The sequence below is a fragment of the Colius striatus genome, chromosome 2, assembly GCF_028858725.1.
Source record: "Colius striatus isolate bColStr4 chromosome 2, bColStr4.1.hap1, whole genome shotgun sequence".
Classification (NCBI taxonomy): Eukaryota; Metazoa; Chordata; class Aves; order Coliiformes; family Coliidae; genus Colius; species Colius striatus.
The window spans coordinates 875,535-898,878 of NC_084760.1; the positions used below are offsets into that span (position 1 = coordinate 875,535).

The 23,344-nt window shown below is 46.9% G+C and overlaps 1 protein-coding gene across 1 annotated transcript in view; it reads left to right on the plus strand.

Annotated features, from left to right (window-relative positions):
* Positions 1-1,607: 1,607 nt before the first annotated feature.
* PREP (prolyl endopeptidase) overlaps positions 1,608-23,344 on the plus strand; it is a 100,351-nt gene continuing 78,614 nt past the window's right edge. The window contains exons 1-6 of the mRNA XM_061990467.1: positions 1,608-1,810; positions 3,053-3,127; positions 8,674-8,807; positions 12,439-12,569; positions 14,836-15,045; positions 15,999-16,120. Coding sequence (XP_061846451.1) covers positions 1,766-1,810; positions 3,053-3,127; positions 8,674-8,807; positions 12,439-12,569; positions 14,836-15,045; positions 15,999-16,120 — 717 coding nt within the window. The 5' untranslated portion in view covers positions 1,608-1,765. The remainder of the gene's footprint in view (positions 1,811-3,052; positions 3,128-8,673; positions 8,808-12,438; positions 12,570-14,835; positions 15,046-15,998; positions 16,121-23,344) is intronic.

The window sequence follows — 23,344 nt, forward strand, 5'->3', positions numbered from 1 at the left end:
CACCACCTAGAGCAGGGCACACAGGGACTCATCCAGCTGGGTTTGAATGTCCCCAAAGGAGACTCCACAGCCCATCTGGGCAGCCCCTGCCAGTGCTCCCTCACCTCAACAGGGAAGCTTTGCCTTGTGTTTCTTTGGAACCTCTTCAGTTCCAGCTTGTGCCCGTTGCCCCTTGTCCTGTCACTGCCCATCCCTGAGCACAGCCTGGCTCCAGCCTCCTCACACCCACCCTTGATGGGTTTGTAACATGACTGAGGTCACCCCTCTGTCTCCTCCAAGCTGCAGAGCCCCAGCTCCCTCAGCCTTTCCTCACAAGATGCTCCACTCCGTCATCTTGGTGTCCCTGCACTGAACTCCATCCAGCAGCTCCCTGTGCTTCTGGACCTGAGGGGCCCGTGATGGCGTGAGCATCAGCCGGCCGGGCCGCAGCCCTGCAGTGCCCGCTCTCGGTGGCACTGGGCTGGCTGTGAGGGTGGGCCCTGGGGCAGGCTGCAGCAGCAGGCTGGATGGGCACACTCGGACGGTTCGTGTAGCCCTGGATGCAGCCCGAGCCCTCGCTCGCCAAGCAGCTGCTGTTTGCTGGGCTCTGAGCCTGTCCCCACACGCGGTGTCACGGTGGGGGCTCAGAGGGGAAGCAAACAAAAACACACACATCGCTCCTTGTTGCTTTTGCGAGATGGAGAACGGAACAGCCGCCGCAGGGCGTGTGGGGGGACCAACAGGCGGCAGGGGCACGATGGCCACCCGCGGCCCGGCCCCCGCACGCCCGGCCCCGGCCCCGCCTCAGGGCGCTGCGGAGGCCGGCGGGCGGCCGGCGGGGGGCGCTGCGGCGGGCGGCCGCGGGGGGGCGCTGCGGCGGGCGGCCGGCGGGGGGCGCTGCGGCGGGCGGGGGGCGCTGCGGAGGGCGGAGGGCGGCCGCGGGGGGGCGCTGCGGTGGGTGGCCGCGGGGGGCGCTGCGGAGGCCGGGTGCGGGGGGCGCTGGGGCGGGCGGCCGGCGGGGGGCGCTGCGGAGGGCGGGGGGCGCTGCGGAGGCCGGGTGCGGGGGGCGCTGGGGCGGGCGGCCGGTGGGGGGCGCTGTGGCGGGTGGCCGCGGGGGGCGCTGCGGCGGGCGGCCGGCGGGGGGCGCTGCGGTGAGCGGCCGCGGGGGGCGCTGCGGCGGGCGGCCGGTGGGGGGCGCTGCGGCGGGCGGGGGGCGCTGCGGAGGGCGGGGGGCGCTGCGGAGGCCGCGGGGGGGCGCTGTGGCGGGTGGCCGCGGGGGGCGCTGCGGCGGGCGGCCGGCGGGGGGCGCTGCGGAGGGCGGCCGGCGGGGGGCGCTGCGGAGGGCGGCCGGCGGGGGGCGCTGCGGTGAGCGGCCGCGGGGGGCGCTGCGGCGGGCGGGGGGTGCTGCGGAGGGCGGGGGGCGCTGTGGCGGGTGGCCGCGGGGGGGCGCTGCGGCGGGCGGCCGGTGGGGGGCGCTGCGGCGAGCGGCCGCGGGGGGCGCTGCGGAGGCCGGCCGGTGGGGGGTGCTGTGGCGGGCGGGGGGCGCTGTGGCGGGCGGCCGCGGGGGGCGCTGCGGAGACCGGCCGGTGGGGGGCGCTGCGGCGGGCGGCCGCGGGGGGCGGGCCGGATGGCGGCGCCGCCGCTGTGCCTGGGCCGCGCCGCTCGCCTGCTGCAGGCTGCCGCCACGGCCCCGGCCCCGGCCTTCCGTCCGCCGCCGCGCCTCGCTCCGCTCGCGTCCCGCTCCTCCTGCTCCGCCGCCGCTCCTCCTCGCCCGCCGCCGCCCGCCATGCAGGCGTTTCAGTACCCCGAGGTGTACCGCGACGAGACCGCCGTGAGTACGGCCGGGGCAGCCCGCGGGCGTGCGGCGGCCGCCGGGCCCGGGCCGGGGCTCGGGGCGGCCTCTCTCGCCAGCCCGCTGGGTGCTGCGGGGGCCGCCGGCTCGGCGGCGGCTCGGTGCTTCAGGCTTTGTTGGGCATCGGCCGCGGAAAGCCCGGCGCGCTCCGGTTAAAGGGTCTCGGGGTTTTAGGCGGCCGCGGGCGGCGGGTTGAAAGGGGGAGGCTGTGGCCGTCGTGCCGGTGCCCGCGGGCACGTCCCGCCTGGGGGGGACCTGCCGGGCCGGGCCGGGCTAGGGGCCGTGCCGAGCCGGGAGCGACCCTCCCGCGGCCTCGGTACCACGGGGGGCTGCAGGGACGCCCAGGCCTCCGCCTAGGCTGGAGCGGCGTGCAGAGCCGCAGCCAGTCCGTTTTCACCCGTGGCACATCTGTAAATCAGTCCATCTTCTCGTGTTCCCACCGTAACTCGATGCACAAGGGCTGCTGTGTAAGCTGGGCTAAAGTGGGGTCCCGTTTTCTCCCCCTCCTCGGGCAAAGCATCGCGCCTTAGGCACCAGCCCGGGAATTACTCACAGAGCATTTTAAATATCCCTTTTAAACCGAAACGTTTCCGATGTGAGCCAGCGCTGGGGGAAAAGTATTTGCTTTCACAGTCGGTTGAAAGACTGAACTGCACAACTCCAAACAGCAGGTATATGGCCTTACTTTGTACCCTGGAGAAAGGAAGCGGATCAGTTCCACCACGTGCGTTAATCTTTTGTGTTGTTTTATTGTTCAAGTTTCGTACCTACAGTCCTCACATGTTGGTGAGCAGCAGCGCTGGGCTAAACTAGAGACAGCTAGTTGTGTAAGCAGAAACTACATTTTGGGTGTATGCAGTGTCTGGGTTTGTGATTTGACTCAAATACCAGGATTTGAAGGGATTTCGTCCTGTTTTGGGGAGTTTTTCTTGTGTTGCTAGTAAATCTCATGGAAGGGGGTTGTGTTCATGTTCTGCATTTCTCTGACGCTCTGTGTTTTTTCCGAGGAGGGCTCTGCTGCCTTGGTGCCGTTGCCTAAGAATGGTGATGTTGGCAACTCAACCTGGCAGCAAGGTGTTGCTTTCCTCTTCTTTTGCTTCCTAGCACCGTACTTCTTTGTGAAATCCCAAGTACCCCTCATGGTGATAACTACCCTTCCTTGATGAGCAGAGCTTGCTTGTGTGCATGTCTTCTCAAACCTGTTGTCTCTTATAAATCCAGGTGTCGGATTACCATGGATGTAAAATAAGTGACCCATACTGCTGGCTTGAAGACCCTGATAGCGAGCAGACAAAGGTAACCTTTCTTTGTGTGGGAAGGGCTGTTCTGACATGGTTTTCTTTAACAGACTGGGTGCATGTGTATTCTTGCTTTTGAAGGGCCTGCCAAAACTTTTAGAACGTGGGGAATTACATGTGTGGTTCATGCAGTGTCCTATGGTGCAACAGCAGTGCTGTTGGTTTGTACCTTTGTGTTACTGGAGGAAAGGCTGGAGCACTCCGAGTAACCTAGATCACAGTGTCTGGAAAACTAAGGCCTTGTTTGTCTTGCACCATGTTTCGTAGCCAATTCAAGTGCTCTGGGTGGTGTCATACTGAAGAGAAACACTGATTTTAGAGTGTTTTACCCACTGCCCTAAGGACATCTAAAATTACTGTAGTGAAGTAGTTAGAAAAGAGTAGAAAGAGAACTCCTTTGGCTTGCTTCCCTCCCCTATGTTGCCACTGTAGGAAAGTGGCAGTGTGGACATGGTTTCCTCTGCAATGGCTAGTGACTTTGTGATAAGTGTAGTTTCAGGTCTAAAATACTGGTGTCTATTGCATGATTGTGTCAGATGATGGAGGACAAGATCTCCATGGGAAATTGTCCAGCAGGGTGGCTTTCCATCATTGAGATTCCTTTTAGATTCCCATGTATATGCTTACACAATGTGTGTTGATGAGCTAGAGACTGGTCAAATAGAACTTTCTCCAACTGTCCAGGACAAGACACAATGTGTACAGTTAGGATCCCATTCCCTACCTACAGATGTGTCATCTTGTGTAAAGACTCGTGTGGATTAAAAGGTTCATTTGGGATCAAGTTTTAGTCAGAACTTTAATGTTGCAACTTAGGTATTTAGTAAGTTGGGAGTGTTTTGATTGTTTTGTTTCTGGCATCCTTAAGAAACGTCAGATAGTTTTGTGCCAGATTCAGAGGGATAGATGTGAGGGGAAGGTATGGTTATGTCTTTCTTTTATAGAGGCTTTACAGACACCTATTAAAGTGATTTTTCAGGGTGCTATGGAAGAGCTGGGATGAGAAAATGCCAAGGCTTGACTTTTTTTTTGTGGTGGCTCAGGTGGCTTTGTGGTTTCTGTCTGACCTGAGTGTTGCTGTCCCTCCCTTGCATGGGTGTAGCTGTGGTGATGTTCTGGGAGGGAAGCCTTTGGTGGATGAGTTTTCTGCTGGCACACATATTTAATCTAGGTCACTCCAAGGCCACATGATAGTTGAAACTAAGAGGGTTCAAGAAGGAGATCTTTCCTTTTCTAGCAGCCCATAGCCTACCTTTAATTAGATGGAATTCAAATAGGTCTAGAAATGTCACCAGGATGATCTTATTTTAGCCAAGTCACCAGGATGGTCTTATTTTCTATGTGGTGTATAATGTCTGCTGTAAAAAGGAGGTTATTGAAATCTGCAGGTAGCTGCTTCTTGTTAGATGCCAATTGGAGCCAATTAAGCCAGTCATAAAGCCACGTCCTCAATCTCTTTTGGAAAGGCTGTTTTTAAAGAAGCATGTGCTTCCATGTTCATAATCCAAGTGTTTTCCTGTATCACTTCTTTCCCTGTGTGTGCTTGGTAAGCTGTAAGCAAACAAAACTCTCTTCCTCAGATAGGTAAATGAAACCTGGGCCTCTGGCCAGATGGGGAAGTTCCTACCTCAGTTTGGAGAGGGGAAGTGCAGAAAGTGGGTTTATGGTCTGCTACTGTTTGTCCATTCACCTTTCAGAGAGACCGAGGAAGCTTGTCTGGCATAGCTGAAAAGTTGTACTACGTTGGTAAAACCCTTGTAGTGATGACATAGGCCACAGCTGCAACACTTTGACTGTAGTCTTGGCTTTGGCTTGGTTGGACTTCTCAACTTCTTGGTTTGTTTTTACACTTTGTGTGAAGTAAGATCTGTTTTTAGACTAGAGCAATGTCTTTTGCCACAGGGTCAGTCATGTACAGTACCATAACTCACTGACAGTGTAGGCAGTAGCTTGTTCTAGACAGGAGGGATGGACAAGGAATGAGAGAGCAGGGACCATCTACCACACACAGTTCAGTTGTGGTGTGTGTTTGGGTGAAGAGTACAATTCAATGAACCTGTAGTTAGAGTAGACCAGTGTTTTATTCACATGTTTTCGTAGCTTTCCGATGGAATTTTGACTTTTTCTCAGCTAAATGCTAAGAGGAAAGCCATCAGCAGGCTGCTGAGTTTGAGTCTGTAATTCTTAAAAGTATGTGCCTTCTTGAAGGAGTTGCACTGAGCTAGGTTTTAGTGAGAAGATACATACGAAGGTTAAACAAGCTGTAAGTAGATCACAGGTTAATCACAAAAACTGGTGATGTTGGTGCAATTACTATCCCAAGACTTCTATTTGGAGAGTATACTCCCAGTGGAAATCCTTATCTTGAGAGAGTAGCTTGGAGGCATCTAGGAAGCTCATAGATTGTAACAAAGCATGGCTAAAAGATTCTGTGGCATGTGTTTTTCACTTGCAATGTAGTCAGGAGTTTCTCTGAAAGTAGCAATTGGCCTGCTCCAGTAATGGCCAAGCGCTTCAGCCCCGAGCAGAACGTCTCTGCTCTTGCTCCTAGTATGGCACTTCAGAAATTATTTGCTTGTCAAGTGACCTTATTTTCACAAACCTGTCTTACTTGGACCCTTACTCTGTCCTTCCTTCTGCTAGCAAATTCCCCTCTGGTTCAGGGCTTATGATAGATTGTCAGATACCGGTTTCTACAGGTAAAACAAGACTCTTTCTCTGTAGGCTCATGAAGATGTCCTGGGTTACTGTTAGCCCTATAGCCTGGGTGGCATCTGTTTAGCTCAGTGTGGTGGATGGAGTTATTACTGTAAGAGTTTCTGACGACATCTGTTCCTGTGCTTTACCTGGAGCAATATTCCAGTTATGTGTTGCTGCTTGAACATGAGTGTAGCCTCACGTTCAGAAGTGCAAGATCAGAGTTTCCAGACTGGACTGGATTCTCTTGGTGGAACTCTTTCAAAGACCTGTAATTCCTGCCTCCTTTTTCAGATAGCAGTGGCATTCCCTTTTACAAGTAATCTTGGAACCTTTGGTGCATAGTAAGTGGAAACTGGAAAAAAGTTCCTTTAAAAGCAGGAATCTTGGTGATTCAGTTGTGAGTGCAATAGTTACGATGTGAGCGTGCTCTTGTGCAACAGGTACTTGTAAGGACAAGTTTGTGCCTTCTCTTTGGATACCAGTAATGAAAGCAGACATGGTAAGATGTAACTGTGCAGTTAAAAATGAGCAACACACAGTTACAGTATATCCTTGGCGCAATGTTACCCTTTTGGTCTTGTTACTGATAGATGAAACAGACACTTTCTGTCCACTGAATGCAACCCAAGAGTGCTTTTGCCCATCCAGTGCAATGGATGGCTTTACACACATTTTTGTAAGTCTTTTCTCTGAAAATCATAGAATCACAGAATGGTAGGATTGGAAGGGACCTTTAGAGCTCATCCAGTCCAACCCCCCTGCAGAAGCAGGGTCACCTAGATCAGGTCACACAGGAACCTGATGTGTCTCAGCACTTTGAGTACTTCATTTGTGTAGCGTGCACTATCTCCGTTTCTCTGTGTGTGGTCCTGGAAATTCATTTGTTTGCATTTAGAGAAAACATACACATAATTCTTGGGTAGATTCAATTAAGTTCTTTCACCATCTGATGCAGGGGAAGGGTTAAAGCGGTGCAGTGTGGGCTCGCCACTGGGATGTGCTGTGCTGGGTGGTAAAGATGTCTGTGCCAGTGGGATCCTCAAAGGGAGCACAGCAGCAAACACTGGCCTTCTCTTGGCATTGCATTCACCTCATTCCTTTTTCTTAGGGGATCGTTTCCTGCTCAATCCTTACTGGTACATAGATTCCAGAAGTCATTGCTGTCCACCTTCTGTATCTGTTCCTTTTCCTTTCTCTAGTGTTTGCTTTTTTGCATCATCCTGGAGTTGGTGACTTATGTATAACCAGCCCATGTGTTCTTAAGGTAGTGAGGGCACTTTGGGCATTACTAATTCTACACCGACATATGTAAAGCTTGCCAGTTTCCATATGCTTTGTCAGGCAAGAACAAGTACCTCTCGAGTGGAGAGGACCATAATTAATGCACTTTCTCCTTTACCTTTTGGCTTGACAAGTCGCTGACAACACGGCTTGGCGTGTAGTGCAGCTCTTGGCTACGCACTGCAGAGACAGCCAGGCAAATGAGAGGGAGAGCGTCTCTCTGCCTGCACCATGTGCTCGCCTCTCACCGTGTGAAATGTCTGTGAAATGCCACTGAAAGCATTTCATGTTCTGCTCTTTCCTCTTTTTCACCTGAAGAATTAACCAACCAGTGAACATTTGTAGCAGTGGGTAAACGTGTGCCAGGTACTCTGTACAGCAGCTGTGAAACACAAGCTGTGGAAGATGGATTGTAGCCCTGCAGTTCCGTGGGTCACGCCCTGTCCTGAAGCGTAGCTTCCATGTTAATCATGTGTTGATGTGCTTGCAGTGGGACAGGTTCAGGACAGGCAGAAACAATAGGCTTTTGGAAAGCACCTGGGAAAGAGAGCTGTGTAAGCAAGAGATGAATGGGCAGGGTTTCAGGCTGGAAGCAAGAGGGTAGGATCTGAGATTGATAGTACAGCCGTCATTGCCATGTCTGGCTGTGAATTACAGCCACAGATACTGTCCATCCTACTCCATATTAGGGAAGAAAAGCCTTCATGTCTGCCTCTTAGCAGCTATGCTTCACCTTGAGATGCTTAGGTATTCATTTTATGTGAAGGTACAGTGCTATAGACAGGGATGACAAAACACCAGCAGAGCACCGGTTTATCCATGCATGCCGTGGGAGTGACAGCCTCTAACAAACAACTGGAGCACTAGTGGTTTTAGCCACTGTTGTGAAGTGTTTGTGACTGGGAGGTGGAGTGTTTTAAAGAAACCAGACTGCTCAAAAGTTCTTTTCTCAGAGATTAGGTATCCTTGCCCTTTGGTACTAAGAACTGATCTGTGGACAGTACTGGGACCTTTCCAAGAAGTACCGGGGCTAATCCTGTGTGTTATGTTTATAGGGTGAACAAATGGTGCACGTGACAGATCATCTTCCAGCTCCTGAAGTTATAGTGCTATCTCTGTTCTTTATCCATTTCCTAAAGTATGTATCCCAGAGTACTGGAGTATTGTATGTTTGTGGTGCAGAGAAGGTGGTATTTCCTAGGAATGCTGTAAGTTAGCTTTTCTATGCCATTTAGGCAAGTATAAGGAGAAGTTTTAAAAGCACGAGGTTTAGGTTGTTGGGGTTTTTATTTGAAGGGAAGTGGCAGAAATCTAACTTGTCTTTGGCTGAACCACTGTTCACCCCATGCAAGCCCTGGAGAGACATTATTCAGGATCAATCTTACTACATATTGTGGCATAAAGCAAAGAAGTGTGTGAGACTCTTCAGGTGTGACGCTACACAACCTGTAAGGAAAGGAAAGATGTCTGTAGTGCATTGCTTCAGAAAATAGCTTTCCCTGTAGGAAATACACGTTTCTGCTTGAGTTCATGTATTTTTTGGGGGGGTTTGCTTTCTTTCAGGCATTTGTGGAGGCTCAGAACAAACTTACAGTACCCTTTCTGGAGCAGTGTCCTGTCAGAGGACTGTTCAAAGAACGAATGACTGAACTCTACGATTACCCTAAGTACAGTTGCCACTTCAAGAAAGGAAAAAGGTATGTGAGGAATGTCTTTGTAGGTGGTGATGGATGACAAGCAAGTCAAAAGCAACTGCTGGTTAGGAAAACAAATTATACATCGTATTTGTGTTTATTTCTTTATAGTTGGAAAGACGGAAAAGTAAGCCAATGTTAATATATAGGGTGGTGTGATGCAGAGCACAAGATGCTTGACTGTCTCCAGTTCCCAGCCATGTTACTTTTCCTGTTCTTTCCTTGTCTTGTCTTTTTGTAGGAAGAATTGTGAGTTTTGATTAAACTCAGACCAGTTTGTAGGAAAACTGTTGTAAAAGTTGGTGAATTCCTTTGAGGGTTGGTCACTGTCAGTATACTTAAAGGTATCTCATCCTGAAGACAACACAAGTCTGTCGTGTGTGTGTTGCTCTAAGTGTGCAGTAAAATACTGCTCTTATATCAGTCTCTCCTTAAGCAGTTGATAGGATTTTTTGTTTAGTCATACCCAGTGAAAAGCAGTGGGAATTACATTGTGAAAAATGTCTCCCCTATCTGCAGGGGATAGGGGAAAAAACATTTGGGGGACTTAAGGCAAGTCGTGCGAAAAGATCTGTCTTCTAAGAAAGAAAGAAATCCTACTGCATTCCAGTACCCAGCTTATTTGTATCCCTGTCTTAATTCTGTGGCCAGGTAAAGACATGGTGGTTCTGTGGCTTACCCAAGGTAAGCCTTGTGCAAGAAGGGCAATGTACCCTCATGGCCAAGAAGGTCAATGGCATCATCCCCCTCTCCTCTGCCCTGGTGAGGCCTCATCTGGAGTCCTGTGTCCAGTTCTGGGCTCCCCAGCTCAAGAGGGACAGGGAAGTGCTGGAGAGAGTCCAGCACAGGGCCACCAAGATGATCAGGGGACTGGAACATCTTTCATACGAGGAAAGGCTGCGGGACCTCGGGCTGTTTAGTCTGGAGGAGACTGAAGGGGGAATCTCATTAATAGTTACAGGTATTTAAAAGGTGGATGTCAAGGTGATGGGGCAACACTTTTTTCTGTAGTGTCTAGTGACAGGACAAAGGGTGATGGGACAAAAGCTGGAACACAAAGTTCCACTTAAGGAAAAGTCACCTCAACAGGAAAGGAGCCCTGGACCAGGCTGCCCAAGGAGGGTGTGGAGTCTCCTTCTTGGGAAGTCTTCAAAACCTGCCTGGACGTATTCCTTTGCCCTCTAGTCTAGGTGGATCTGCTTTAGCAGAGGGGTTGGACTGGATGATCTCTAAAGGTCTCATCCAACCTCTACCATTCTGTGATTCTGTGAAGGTGGAGAGACTGCAGCTGCTACTCAGTTTCAGAAGCACTAGCAGTCTGCCAGAGAAAGGGACTAAAGGGATGAAACCGCTGGTTAACCTAGTGACGTCTAAAGATTGTTTTGGCGGTTGAGAGAGTCCAAACAACCCTCCATTCTTAACCATGGGAAACACAAATAGACTTTTTCAGTATTTTCCATTAGTTTGGTCCCTGTTGAGTGGGCACCCAGATATGCCAGGTATGTTTTCACTGCCATCCACAGGAAGGAGCACTGGAAGTCCTGTTGTCCTCCTGCACAGATACTGAGAGAGATCTGCTACTTTCTAGTTACCTGCCCTGTGAGGATACTTGTTACTAAGGGAGGGGAAGTCTGTGTACTGTAGGGCGTGAACCCAAGCTGATGTTGATTTAAGTTGTCACTGATGTGGCACAACACATCAGTGTATGGAGGTGTGAGGTGTAAGCGCTGAAGCAGTGGTGATGTGTCTGGGGAAGTAAGCCTTGAGTCAGGCAAAGCTTTTTAGTTTGTGTGGGATGTTGATGCAGATGGATCATGCTGGAACTGGAGCAGGCCTGGTCAGTGGCTGCTCTGGATTCTCTGACAGATCCTCTGGCCTGTGCAAACATGCCTGGATGTGCTTATCTTCAATGCTGATACAGCTTGATGTTGCAGAAGTGCTCATGGCAGTGATGAATGTAGGCTCCACTAGAGATAAAAGACCTTAATTTGATGCAGCTGACTTCTTTGGGAAGAACATTTATGCCAGGAGCTTAATGTGCTTTAACTTACAACACTTCGATTTTAATAAATGTCCTAAAGTTTTCTGAGTGTTCCTTGGAACACACTGAACTTAAATCCCAGTGGTTTCAAAAGCATACTGAAGCCCCATGGTTTTGGGATCAAGAGGACTCCACTAAGTAACACTTAGTAAGAGAGGAGTAAGTGTTCTATTTGAAGAGCTCTCTAAACTTCCCATGATGCTTAGAAAGTCTTACATTTAATTACCCCAGTTTTCTGTCAAAGAGTAGCTGCCAAAGGACAGTGTCTGAAGAGCTGTTGTGTAGAATCTGCAGAAAGGGAGAGTGGCCCGGGAGGTGCTCTGTCTGTTGTGTTGTTTGACCTTTGCTTCCCAGTTTATTGCCTAGCATTGCAGAGGTGAAATTGGCTAGAAAAGGCACGGTCCAATGGGAAATTACCTGTCTTTTTCTTCTGTTCACTTGAGTCTTTTGATTTTTGTCACTTGAGGAACACTGTTGTTAGTATTTGAACATATTTCTGGTTTAGGTTGTTAGCCAGGTATTTGTGTGTGTATTTCCCCTTCTGGGTTTACCAGATTCCCAGGTACTGGGCAGTCTCAGGGAAGATGTGAATTTATGTTTAGGTTTGAACATAACCCCATAAATTCCCCTGTTTCCCCAGGTGAAGCTGCTGTTGGATTTGTTAAGTCACAGATTTATGTAGCAGCACTTACAGGTCCTGAGAATGAAAAGAAGCATAGTACCTATGAATTGCATAGAGCACAGATAAGAAGCTGGAACACACAAAGTTCCATTTAAACATGAGGAAAAACTAATTCACTGTTGAGGTGAGGGAGCCCTGGCCCAGGCTGCCCAGGGAGGGTGTGGAGGCTCCTTCTCATGAAGTTTCCAACCCACTTGCACATGTTCCTGTGTGACCTGATCTAGGTGGGACCTGCTTTGGCAGGGGGTTGGTCTAAAAGTCCCTTCCAAACCCCACCATGCTGTGAGTCTGATTCAGTTAATTGCTTTGAGCTCTGTAGTACCTTATGAGATGCGAAGAGTATCCCTCATCAAAGAGAATTGTGGTGCTCTGTTCCTTCAACTTTTCCAAAGCACACACAATTTTAGAGGCATTGGGAAATACAGCTGAAACAATTTCAGTCCTCTTCCATTTGAATGTCTTTGTGCTGCCCAATTCAGAGTGAAAGCAGCTGTGTGAATGGCAAAGCTTAGAACACAGGGGATGGAAAGCTGTGCTGAGAGAAGCACTAGGGCTGCCAGAGCTAACATACTCATGTAGGGTTTATAGGGTACTTGGCTTTGTTTGAAATGCACTGTGGCAAATGCAACTTTTCTTTTTAAAAGATGTTTTGGGTGCATCCTACAATCTCTTCCACACATTCTGTATCACATTGGCTCTGAGATTCCTCTAAGGGAGACAGGGGCACCTGCAGAGAATGGTCGAATCCTTGCTGGCCACAGAGGAAGCCACAATTCCTGCTCTGCTGTGAAGCTTGTATGTGTTGTATATTTACCTGTCTTTTACTCATGACAGTCCCATACAAGTTTTTTCTTGCTTGCCTAACTGAAAGTCTGAGTTCTTCCTACTGATTTTTCCTTGTGTTCCTTTAGGTATTTCCACTTCTACAATACAGGACTGCAGAACCAGCGAGTTTTGTACGTACAAGACTCCTTGGATGCTGATGCCAAAGTTTTTCTTGATCCAAATAAGCTTTCTGATGATGGTACTGTGGCTTTACGAGGTTAGTGAGACAGCAGTTCTCGATGAATAAGTCTGGGTCTTCATCTGGAGCTGGAGGTGGTTTCCAGCTCTTTACCTATAAAAGTATGGCCAAACTGCCTTGTTTTAATCAACGTAGTCACAACAGCCAGATGTGCATTTGTGTGGTGTTTCAGAAGAAACGCTTCTAAATCTACATTGTATTCACAATTAGCTTGGTTTGGTTTGTCAGTGTCTTCTTTTATCAGCACTGTAACAAGTTTTCCCTGGAATACGAGCAGATCTTGAGGCTGTCTGTAAGAAGGAAAAGAAGCCTGATGTGTTTATATTGACCAGTTGTCTTAGAATTGTATTTTGCATCTCTAGCCCAAGCCAGCAAGTGAAAGTCAGAGACCATGAAGGAATGTAGCATTAACTTTTATGAGAGTCACAAAATTACTTAGTGTTCACTAGGACTTCAGCTTTGGTTAGCTGTCTATTTTCTTACTCCCTATTGGCATATTATTAAAGCAAGATTCTTGGACCTAGAAGTTCTTCAAGTGAGATCAGGGCCAGTTAGTAAAAGCAGAGAACAGAGTTAGTAGATGCTTCTTTAAGTGACCTAGTCAAAAAGAATCAGTATGGCTTTTTTTAGTGAGAAGTGCTGACTGAAGCTGCAGATATAGAGGATTGGGTTCATATAATCTTTCTGTATTTGTAAAAAGGCATACAATGGTCTCTTTCCAAACGCACTTAGAGAAACAGCAGCCACAGAACAAGAGAAGAAACTCCTGGTATTGTAACATAGTTGATTTAAAGGCAGGGACATGAGTACTTGAGCAGGTGTGATATCAGCAGTAGAGTTCTTTCAGGGCCTGTGCTAAGATTTACACTGTTCTGTATGTTCGTATATATATAAGAAAAAGGAATGAGCAGTGAGGTAGAAAAGTTTGGTGGTGATACAGAGTTGTTCCAGGTAAAGGCTGAAGAATGACTGAAGAGCTTCAGGAGACCTGAGCAGTAGTGAGTGGGCAGTAAATTAACAGGTAACAGTCTCTGTGCACCTAAATTAAATGATGCACAGGTGGCAAGCAATCCTAACCACATTTGTGGAGGAGTGGATGGAATGGAGTCTGAGCTGCCCATGACCACTTGGGAACAATTCTTGGGCTGTAAGAAATAGTTCCATGAAAGTGTCAGCCTGGTTCTCGGGAGCAGCCAAACAAGCACGTCAATATCAGAAATGATTGAGAAGGAAACAGAGAACACAATGGAAAACCCCATCACATTAGCAACCCAGGGTTTTTACAGTAGCATTGAACACTAAATGTAGCTACAGTTGCCTCAGCTCAAAAGAAGCTCTGTAATACATTTCAGAGGAGGGCGGTAGGAACAATCAAGTTCATGGGACAAAGGTCTGCAACCAATGAGTATGCCTGGAGGAGTCAGCTTGGAAAAGGGACAACTTAGCAGAGATACAATAGAGACCTTCAGAATCGGTTGTGGCATGCTGTGGCATGGAGGAAGTCAACAGGGATTGGTTAGTCATTCTTTCTGTTACAGGGATTAGGGGATATCAGACAAAGGCAGTGAGAGTCAAGTGCAAAGCAAACAAAAGGTGATGCTGCAGGTGGAACTGCTTATCGATGGGGTGGTGCAGAAAAACTTCCTCTGGTTTTAAGGGCAAGTTGGGCAAGGTCAAAGAGGAGTGAAGTCTTGAGGATAATTTACCGACTGCTTCATGGAAAAGAAGTCTCCTGAACTAAAAATGTGCTTGCGTTGTTGGTGCTCTTGTGGATATCTCCACATTTCATCCTAGATTCCTCTGGATGCATTGCTTGCATCTCAATTTCTGATAAGTACTTTGGCACTATTTGTCTCTTCAAGTCTCACTTTAAGTTCTCTAGCTGTACACACTTTCAGTCTCCACCTTTTCCTCCCAAACTCAGTAGAAGAATTCTTACTCCAACCATAATTCAGACATTGGGCAGATGTTACTGAACATACTACCTATATGTGCCTAAATTCAGCTCTGTGAACTGCTGGAGAGAGACTGGAAGTGATGTGAGTCCCAAATGATAGCACATGCCGTGGCTCATGCTGTCCTTTAGAAAACAAACCTTCTTGTCTCAGTGTTCGGTGAAGACAGTTCTTTCAACTAGTTTCCTGATTTCACCCGTCTTTTAGTTAGGATTTGGCTGGCATGTAGTAAGTAATAAAAAGCCTTGTGGCAAAATAGCAGACAGCTAAAAAAATACTGATTCCTTGTGCGGGTTCTTCCTTCATCTTGTTTGATTCCCATTTCCTAGGTTACGCGTTCAGTGAAGATGGCGAGTACTTTGCGTATGGCCTGAGTTCTAGTGGCTCTGACTGGGTGACTATCAAGTTTATGAAGGTGGAAGGTCCTGAGGATCTTCCAGATACACTGGAGAGAGTTAAATTCAGTTGCATGGCGTGGACCCACGATGGAAAAGGCATGTTCTATAACTGCTATCCAAAACAAGATGGGAAAAGCGATGGTAAGTATAGCCACACTAATTGTGTGCTATGTGGGGGCAAAATTACCTTTCACTGAAGTGGTGCCACAAATAATTGGCTGTACTGGCTTATACTGGAACAACAGCTATACTAGCTTATACAATTAGATATCAGATGCCTTTGATGACCAAAGCCTGTGCTCAGTTAGTATGAGTATCCTGCTGTCTGCCTGTCCCTGTGAAGTTTGCTACTTCACTTTCGCGTGTGGTGCTACTGGCTGATCTTTGTCTGGTGACAGCTTGCTTACATCTCCACTCCTTATGCATTTGTGTGGGTGTAGGTTAACTGCTTTAGGTCCTTTACCAGATGGATAGCAATCTGGGGCGTAAGGTTTTTGTTATCAGACCAGATTCATTCATCTCTGGTTGAAGACACATCAACACAAGATGTTTATGCTAGCAAAGCACGAGCAGCAGTGCACAAAGGGGAATAAATCGCTCATCAACTTCAGTAGGGAAGGAATTTAGTAGCTCTTGTTATAAAGGAGTGCTACTGAGAAATTTCTTCTGGAGCTGTGCTCTTTGTTGAGCTTTCAAGAGGGCTTGAATATTGCCTCTATATTTGCTTTTACTGGGCTTGCAATTTAGATACCCACCTCATGTATTTAAAATTAAAATGGAGTAGCACCTCATGCAATGGTTTAAAAAGCTGCTTTTTTACATTTTTATTTTCAGCAAATGGAAGGCTTCAAGGCATGTTAATGAGCAATAAATCTCTGCTTAGTTGCCCAGGGGGAAACAGGAGCAAAACACCATTAAAGGACGGCAGGGATTGTTTTTCTTGGCTGGATAAGTATTTCTAGAAAGCAGGGCTTCAAATGATAAATCTTCATGTGTGAAGAATGTCTTAGCAGCAGTAGTTTCTAAAGGGTTCATTTGGCTGTTGTTGGGTTTCTTTTGAGAGCTAATTGATTGAAATGTCTGCATTTGACTAGGCACTGAGACCTCCACTAATCTGCACCAGAAGCTGCATTATCACGTATTAGGAACGGACCAGTCAGAAGATATCCTGTGTGCTGAATTTCCTGATCAACCCAAGTGGATGGGTGGAGCTGAGGTATGGTAAACAACCTAAAGATTGTCATCCTTGTGTTCAGTGTTTCAGATCCTAACAGCTGACAGTAGGGATAAAGTGGAAAGCCTTTTGTTAAAAGAACCCTTTTTATGAGTGTTGCAGAATTGAGCATTGAACTAAGAATCACTAAGAATTGCTGAAAATAAGACTGTCTAGTTTGTTTTACGTGGGTTCTCAGGCCTGTAATGACACAATCACACACCTTTTTTCTTCCCTGGAGACATTCTGTCTGATAAGATGTTCCAGGACAGAGAAGGATTGTTTGGTGGATGGTGTGTCACCAGTTTTGTTTCCTGTTAGCCAGTGTTGAGCCGCAGCCTTCACTTCCTGCACAAAAAGCTTATTCTAATACCCAGCATGTCTGGACATTCCCTGCCATGTTTTTGTTTTGTTGATATTTATTTTCATGATGTCTTTTCCAAAACTGAAGTAAGTCTACTCTACTCACTTGGGGAACGGAGACTTACGGGTTAAAAGCTGTGTGCACAGCTGGAGACTGAAGTTTCCCTACCACAAGTTTTATCAGCACAAACATGATGTGGACTCTGTTCTTGGAGATGGAACAAGTGACTGCTGGAATTGATTTCTTTAAGCCTATTTTGTTGAACTGCTGCTACATTGAGCAGAGTCCGAGTGAACCAAAATGATAGGTAGCGATGCTCTGTTCTTCCTTACAGGAATGATTCGGGAGACCCGAAGGTTTTAATTAAGGTGTGGTTTGCTCTTCATGTTGGCTGTAACTACCTTTGGCCTGTGTCTATATACCACACTACATTGGCCTACTTCCAACACCTCTGATGTGGAAGTTGTCCTAGCAAAAAACCTACATATTTCATTCATAACAAAACCACCTTGTGCTTTGGTTCGTTCAAAACTGTTATTGATATCTCAATCCTGTGATTCAACACTTAGTAAGACATATCTTTTTTATTGCATCAAAGAAAGATTTAGGATCCTGAATTTACAGTGGCTTTGGAAACACATCAGAACTGTGCAAGTTGTAAATCACAACAAATGAGCAGTCTACACAGCAAAGAGTCATTTTAGAATGAAGCCAAATTGTCCCCAACTTTGTTGCTTGTTTTTGGACTTTCTGTCCTCCCATCAGATGCAAACTCCTTCTGAAGGTTTGACTGCTCTCAACCTTTTTAGGAGTGGCGTGTGATGTGTTATAGTTGCTGGGATGGGCAGTGGGTACAGGATTCACTGCACCACTCAACACAGGGCTCTGAAGGCCCAGCTTGCACAGGGGATCCAACAAAAATCTTGATCTTATTAACATTTATAAATATCTAAAGGGTGGGTGTCAGGAGGTTGGGACATCCCTCTGGTCTATAGTACATAGTAACAGGGCAAGGGATGATGGGATGAAGCTGCAGCACAAAAAGTTCAACTTAAACATAAAAAACAACTATTTCAAGGTGAGGGTGAGGGAGCCCTGGCCCAGGCTGCCCAGGGAGGGTGTGGAGGCTCCTTCCTTGGAGGGCTTCAAGACCCACCTGGACACGTTCCTGTGTGACCTGATCTAGGTGATCCTGCTTCTGCAGAGGGGTTGGACTGGATGATCTCTAAAGGTCTCTTCCAACCCCTACCATTCCATGATTCTATGATGTAACAATGCTTAACCTAGTGCTGTTGGAATTTAGTGGTGGTCATTCTGTTCAGCAGGGAGCTGGCATTTTTCCAGTGGATGAAAACCTATTGCAGTTCTTTGTATCTTACCAATTCATGAAACGTACCTTTAACAACTGACCTGAATATTAAACTTGCAAATGGGGCTTAGGAAGTTGTTTTTTCAGAATTGAAGAGCCAGTGAGTGCTGTTAAGTGGCAACAGAATGGAATTTGAAATCATTATCCTTCTTTTCCCCCAGTTCCGTAAATAAATGGGCTTTCTGTTGGTGACAGATGTCTTGTCGTGACGGATCCACTGATTCATGAGTGATGCACATTGTTATTATTGCTCTGCAGTGTCTTGAGCTAAACCACACATGCTGTTGTGAAGGGAAATGAATTTTCTGTGGGGGAGGGCTGTTGCAGTCTGATTCATTAGGCTGTGCAGCTTTTTAGGGTTGACAGTGTCAGATGGTGTTCAGTCCCATGGAAATAATATCATCTGTGTTGGATAGAGAGGTACATTTGTCTTACAGGTAGCAAAAGCTCTGTTGAGATAATAACACACTAGCAGCGCCTTATCAAAGTTGAGGAAGGAGGGCTAGAGCATTTGAAGATGAGATGCATGTAAGAGAATTCCTAGTAGTGTGCTTGTAGTGAGCAGCAAAGAGTTTGCCTGGCCAGGGTGCAGAGAGGCGGCCATCCTGCCTCTCCTGACTCTTCTGTTGTGGAAGGAAAGTTTGAGGCAGCCTTAAATGTAAAAGAAGTCTCTTTTTTGATACCAAATGTCTTGGGTAATTTTTGTGATTAATGACAATATATAGCCCTTACCTTTAATGATTAAAAGGTCTTTGGGCTGGGAAGAGGGGACTGATAGTAGTAGCTTTTGCTGTAGAATAGGAAAATAATAGAGGGTAGCACAGCTGTCAGTTCTGAAGCCATGGGAATTGAAACAGCTCCGTAACAAGCAGTAAAGTGAGGAGGGCAGAGAGTAGAGGAACACCTTGCTACTGTGTGCTCTTGTTTAATAACATATATGGGTCCTTACGACTGTTTTCTTGGTGTCTAGGAGGCATAAACTTCCAGAGATGTTGCTATTTAAGAAGAAATACTATTTTAAGCAGGAGTGGTAAATCCACCTTGGTAGGTAACCATGAGCTTATGTAAGGGGTAGTGTTTCAAAACAGCTGATATTGTGTGGTTGTACTGTTAGCCCCAGCTGTAGAATGTGGCTTGATACTAGTACAAAATGCTTGTTAATGGTCAGGAAAATAAAGTATTCTTCAAATAAAAACACCCCAAAACAGAGCAATGCAGTTAAAGAATGTGGTTATATCCTTGTGCAATAGGTTAAAAATGTTCTTTTCACATCTATTTTTTTTTTAATTATGGGTTTGGGAAAGTGGAAGACCACAAAGTAATGGGAGAAAAGTTAAAACAGCTTTAGTGAAGTCGGACCATACGGGCTATTGACACTGTCCTGGATAGTCTGACTTGGTACTAATATGCTGCCAAATATTTCAAAATACAGCTTTGCACAGCTGAACGTTCAGTGAAAGGCTATTTTCATGTATTCCTGTCAGGTTAATAGGCCAATACTTTTGTTTTACAGAGTTTTCTGAGTCAAATAGAGAACACTGGGGTTCTCCTGTGTTTTATGTACACAGGCCAGTTGGAACCTGGTGTGGGTGGTCTAGTCACAGCTAGTGGGGGCAGAGGTTGAACTTCCATACTGGGGCTCAGCAGAATTTGCAGATCTCACAGCTGTTGGGTCAAGGGAGAGAAACACCTTGCTTGCAGGTGAAAAGCACCTGACAAGGAGATCCTTCAGGGACTGCAAAAGTGGTGATGTTGCCAGGTAATGTGGGTGCAGTGTAGGGACTCGGTGTGGGGGGTGCTTTAATGAAGAAACTAGGTCACTGGCTAGGACAAAAGAGGATTCTGTAAAATGCTGTCAGCCTCATACATTTATGAGACAACGTGCAAGAAAATAGCTTCAGTTGTTTTCCTCATGACAGATTCAACACCAGCCTCAAGTATGCTTGATTTAAACAGAGTCTGTGGTGCTGGAAGCGTTGTTGACATAGAAGTGTCGATGCATTTCCACCTCCTCACTGGAGCAGATTGCTTGTGAGGAAAAAAGATCTGTTTATTGTTAAGTCTTGAAAAAGAAGCTGTCAAGTCTTTCCTTCAGTCTAGCAAAAGCATATGTGTTTCTGGTACAGACTCCAGGGTGGTGTGGGAGTTGGGGAGAGCAGGAAGGGAGTTCCTCTGAAGAACGTCCCAGCAGAGGGCAGTCTGGTACAAAGATTTGTAAAGCCTTGGCAATGTCACAGCTGCTCAGGAAGAGAGCAGCTTCCCGTGGTTCTCTGTTAAGTGGCATGTCCTTGCTGCTTCTCCAGACTCACAGAGCATATCTTTCACAGCCAGACCATTCTTCTCAAAGTTAAACAATAAGTTATGTAAGAACCTTTCACAATTGGTACTGTTAAACGTCCCTATGGTACTGGCAGGCAAGTAAACATGAGGGAAAAGAGGGGATGAGGGGAACCATCCTGTCTCAATTCTGCCAGCAGTAAAACAAGTACAGTTTCTCTTGATATTGTCTAACAAACAGGGACTGTGCACAGTCCCTGAAGTTTGTTTGGTTTAGCTGTTTAGAGCTGTCGGGTAACATCAGTGGTTCTCAACCAGGGAGGTGATCTTGCCAATGAAATTCGGAGCACAGTGGTGTAGGCTGTGCCAGATGTGTGCTGGATGAGATGTGCACTGTGGGTACGTGGAAGTGCAGCATCTGCAGGGGAACTGCGAGCAGCATGAAGGGGGAGAACTCAAAACCTTGTCAGTTTGCTCAAGTAAGACTCACTGCTGAGTAAAACAGTGCTGTGAGGATTTTTCTAAAGCCTTATCTTTGTCAAGGCTGACTCTGGGATAGAAGCCCACAATGAGTATCTTCCTACAGCCCTGGCAATAGGTCTGGAAACTTTGACCTTTAGGAAACAGGCATACAGTCTTTCTACCTGCACATGGGGCTGTGGTGAGGGTAGTGCTTCGTAGAGCCAAGTTCTTGATCCTTTGGTGCTTTGATTGCATTCACAAGCAAGCCAAAAGCCATAGGAAAGATTGAATGTGGTGTTTGTCACCTCAGAAGACTACTGATTTTACTCTGTACTAGCTTTAAGAGACAGAAGCTAGCTTTCAGAATGGAGCCCTGGCCCAGGCTGCCCAGGGAGGGTGTGGAGGCTCCTTCCTTGGAGGGCTTCAGGTCCCACCTGCACATATTCCTATGCAACCTGATCTAGGTTGACCTGCTTCTGCAGGGGGTTTGGACTGGATGATCTCTAAAGGTCCCTTCCAACCCCTACTGTTCTATGATCCTATGAATACATGTATATAGACGTGTACATATTCCTGTGTTCTTCTAAACAAGGCAGCCTGGTGTCCTGTTGCAGTTGAAGCAGTCACAAGAACGATGATCTAGGGTCAAAATCGTGGTTCTCTGGCCTTACTACATCTCCTTCAAGCCCAAGTTTCACAGAGGCTCAGAAGTATATGGTCAGAATAGAAATGTTCTTTATACCAGCACATTGTATCTGAAATCCAAGGATAAAACCTCACCTGGAATAAGGAAATTGAATTAATACCAAAAGCAACTTCTCTGACCTGTGGAATGGATGGATAGAACACATCCACGTGCCCTTTACATATAACCAGTCCATGTCCTGCATAGGGTATGTCAGGCCTGCTCCTCAGAGCATAGTAAATGGTTTCTGTCGAATCTTGCCCTGCAATTACTCATTCTGTGATCACCCATCAGTAGGGCTTCTGAAATTCTCCTTGATTAAACCAGTATGATGCAAACAGAAAACAAAGCGTTGTCAGCCTTCAGCTACCAACGTGAGGGGCTTTGGAGTGTGCAGTCGCAGGAGGTCACTTAATGAGAGAGAATTCTTGCCCTGAACCTCATCTCCTGAAATAACTGCTATGCTATGAAACGTGATAGGAGCTGTATGCCAGCTGCAGTGACTTTCTGGCACCGCTGCAAAGGTGATGTCAGAACATAGCTTTATGTTCCTGTCTCTAAAAAAACCACCAAACAAGCGCCCACCTCCTTGTAACAACAACCCCTCACAGTCATTTTATCTAACGAAAAAACTGCTTTCCTTTCTTAGGGGATGAAGTAGCTTTGATTTTTCTAATTGTGAGTTAATAAGAGTGGAATTTGAAAGCCTGGGAGATATCAGTGAGGGCTCCTTGACGTTGTTGTGCAAGCAGAGCTTGGTGGCATGGGAGCACATGCCCATCTGTGATGTTAGGTGTTGTGCAGAGTGTAATTGCTCTCATCAAAAAGACCAAAGGTTTTGGCAAATTGTACAGGATTTTGTGCTTTTTTCTCAGCACGAGGCATGTGCTTTGTGATTTGTGTTCAGTGCTGTGCTCCTCTGACAGGGAGCTTTAAGATACCGATACATAACACAAGGCAGGTAACTTCTGCATCAGTCTGAAATGCCTCTTGCGTGTAGGTTCTTCTCAGCTGAGCTGAGAAGGTTCAGGTTCAATGGTATGCCGAAATCTGTGTGACATGTACTTGAAGTTTAGGAGGTGACCTCTGTTACAGTCGTTTGTTGTGGTGCCAGGGGACGTTCCTGAATTAACAGTTAAAGACATTAAAAGTCTAGTTAGTGGTGAGCTTTAAACTGTTGGGTGGCTTTAAGCTGTTACACACACAGCACAGAGTGAAAATTCAGTGTTACAATGCAGCTTATTGTTGCTGCCAGCTTTAATTCCTAGTTTTTAATGCTGTGCATTGCAAGGTTTTCTCTTTGGTGCCTCCCATGTTGCTTTCTGGGTGATCTGATCTCACACACAACTGTGTGCAGGGGGTCCCGTTGCCGATTTGACCATTGGGGTGTTTTTGAAAGCTTTGTTTCTGTCTGTGACTTCTGTGAGCTTTGGTGGGGTGAGGTTTTTTTCGTATGTGATTCATTTGCTGTGCTTTATTGGAAATGCATTAGATAGCAATGACAGTTGCCTTGTTCCGTATGCAAAGGGCACTAGTGCATGAAGAGCAGTAGTGTGTGAAATGACCACAGATGCGCAGCAGGTTCCAGGTTATGATGGCGTTGATGGGTGCAGTTACAGAAGTCAGTTTGTCTTTCCCTCAGCACAGGCATGTTCTCTAGTAACTGAATTTTGCTTATTTAATTTTTTATCTCTCATTATGCAGAAGCAAATTCTACAAGGGGTGAGGGTTTTCCACCTTAATAAGAAAAAGAGCAAAGGCGATAAAACTTTTACTTGGTTAGCTTAAAAAGGAATTATATGTGTATGTAGCTGCCTTAGTATAATACTGTGCACTCAAAGGGTCCCTGTTTGTGAACTAAATACAGAGCTCTTCCTTGTCCCGAATCTTGCCTTGGTGACTACCCAGGTAGTACTCAAAGAACCAGCATTAATATTCACTGGGGTTGCTGTCATGCAGAAGCAAAGCACTGTAATGTCTCCCCTATTGATGTTTTAGTTGAGGAGTAATAAAACCAGGAAGTCTGAAAACCCAACAGCCTTCTCCCGTTCTTTCTTCTTTTTCTTGTTT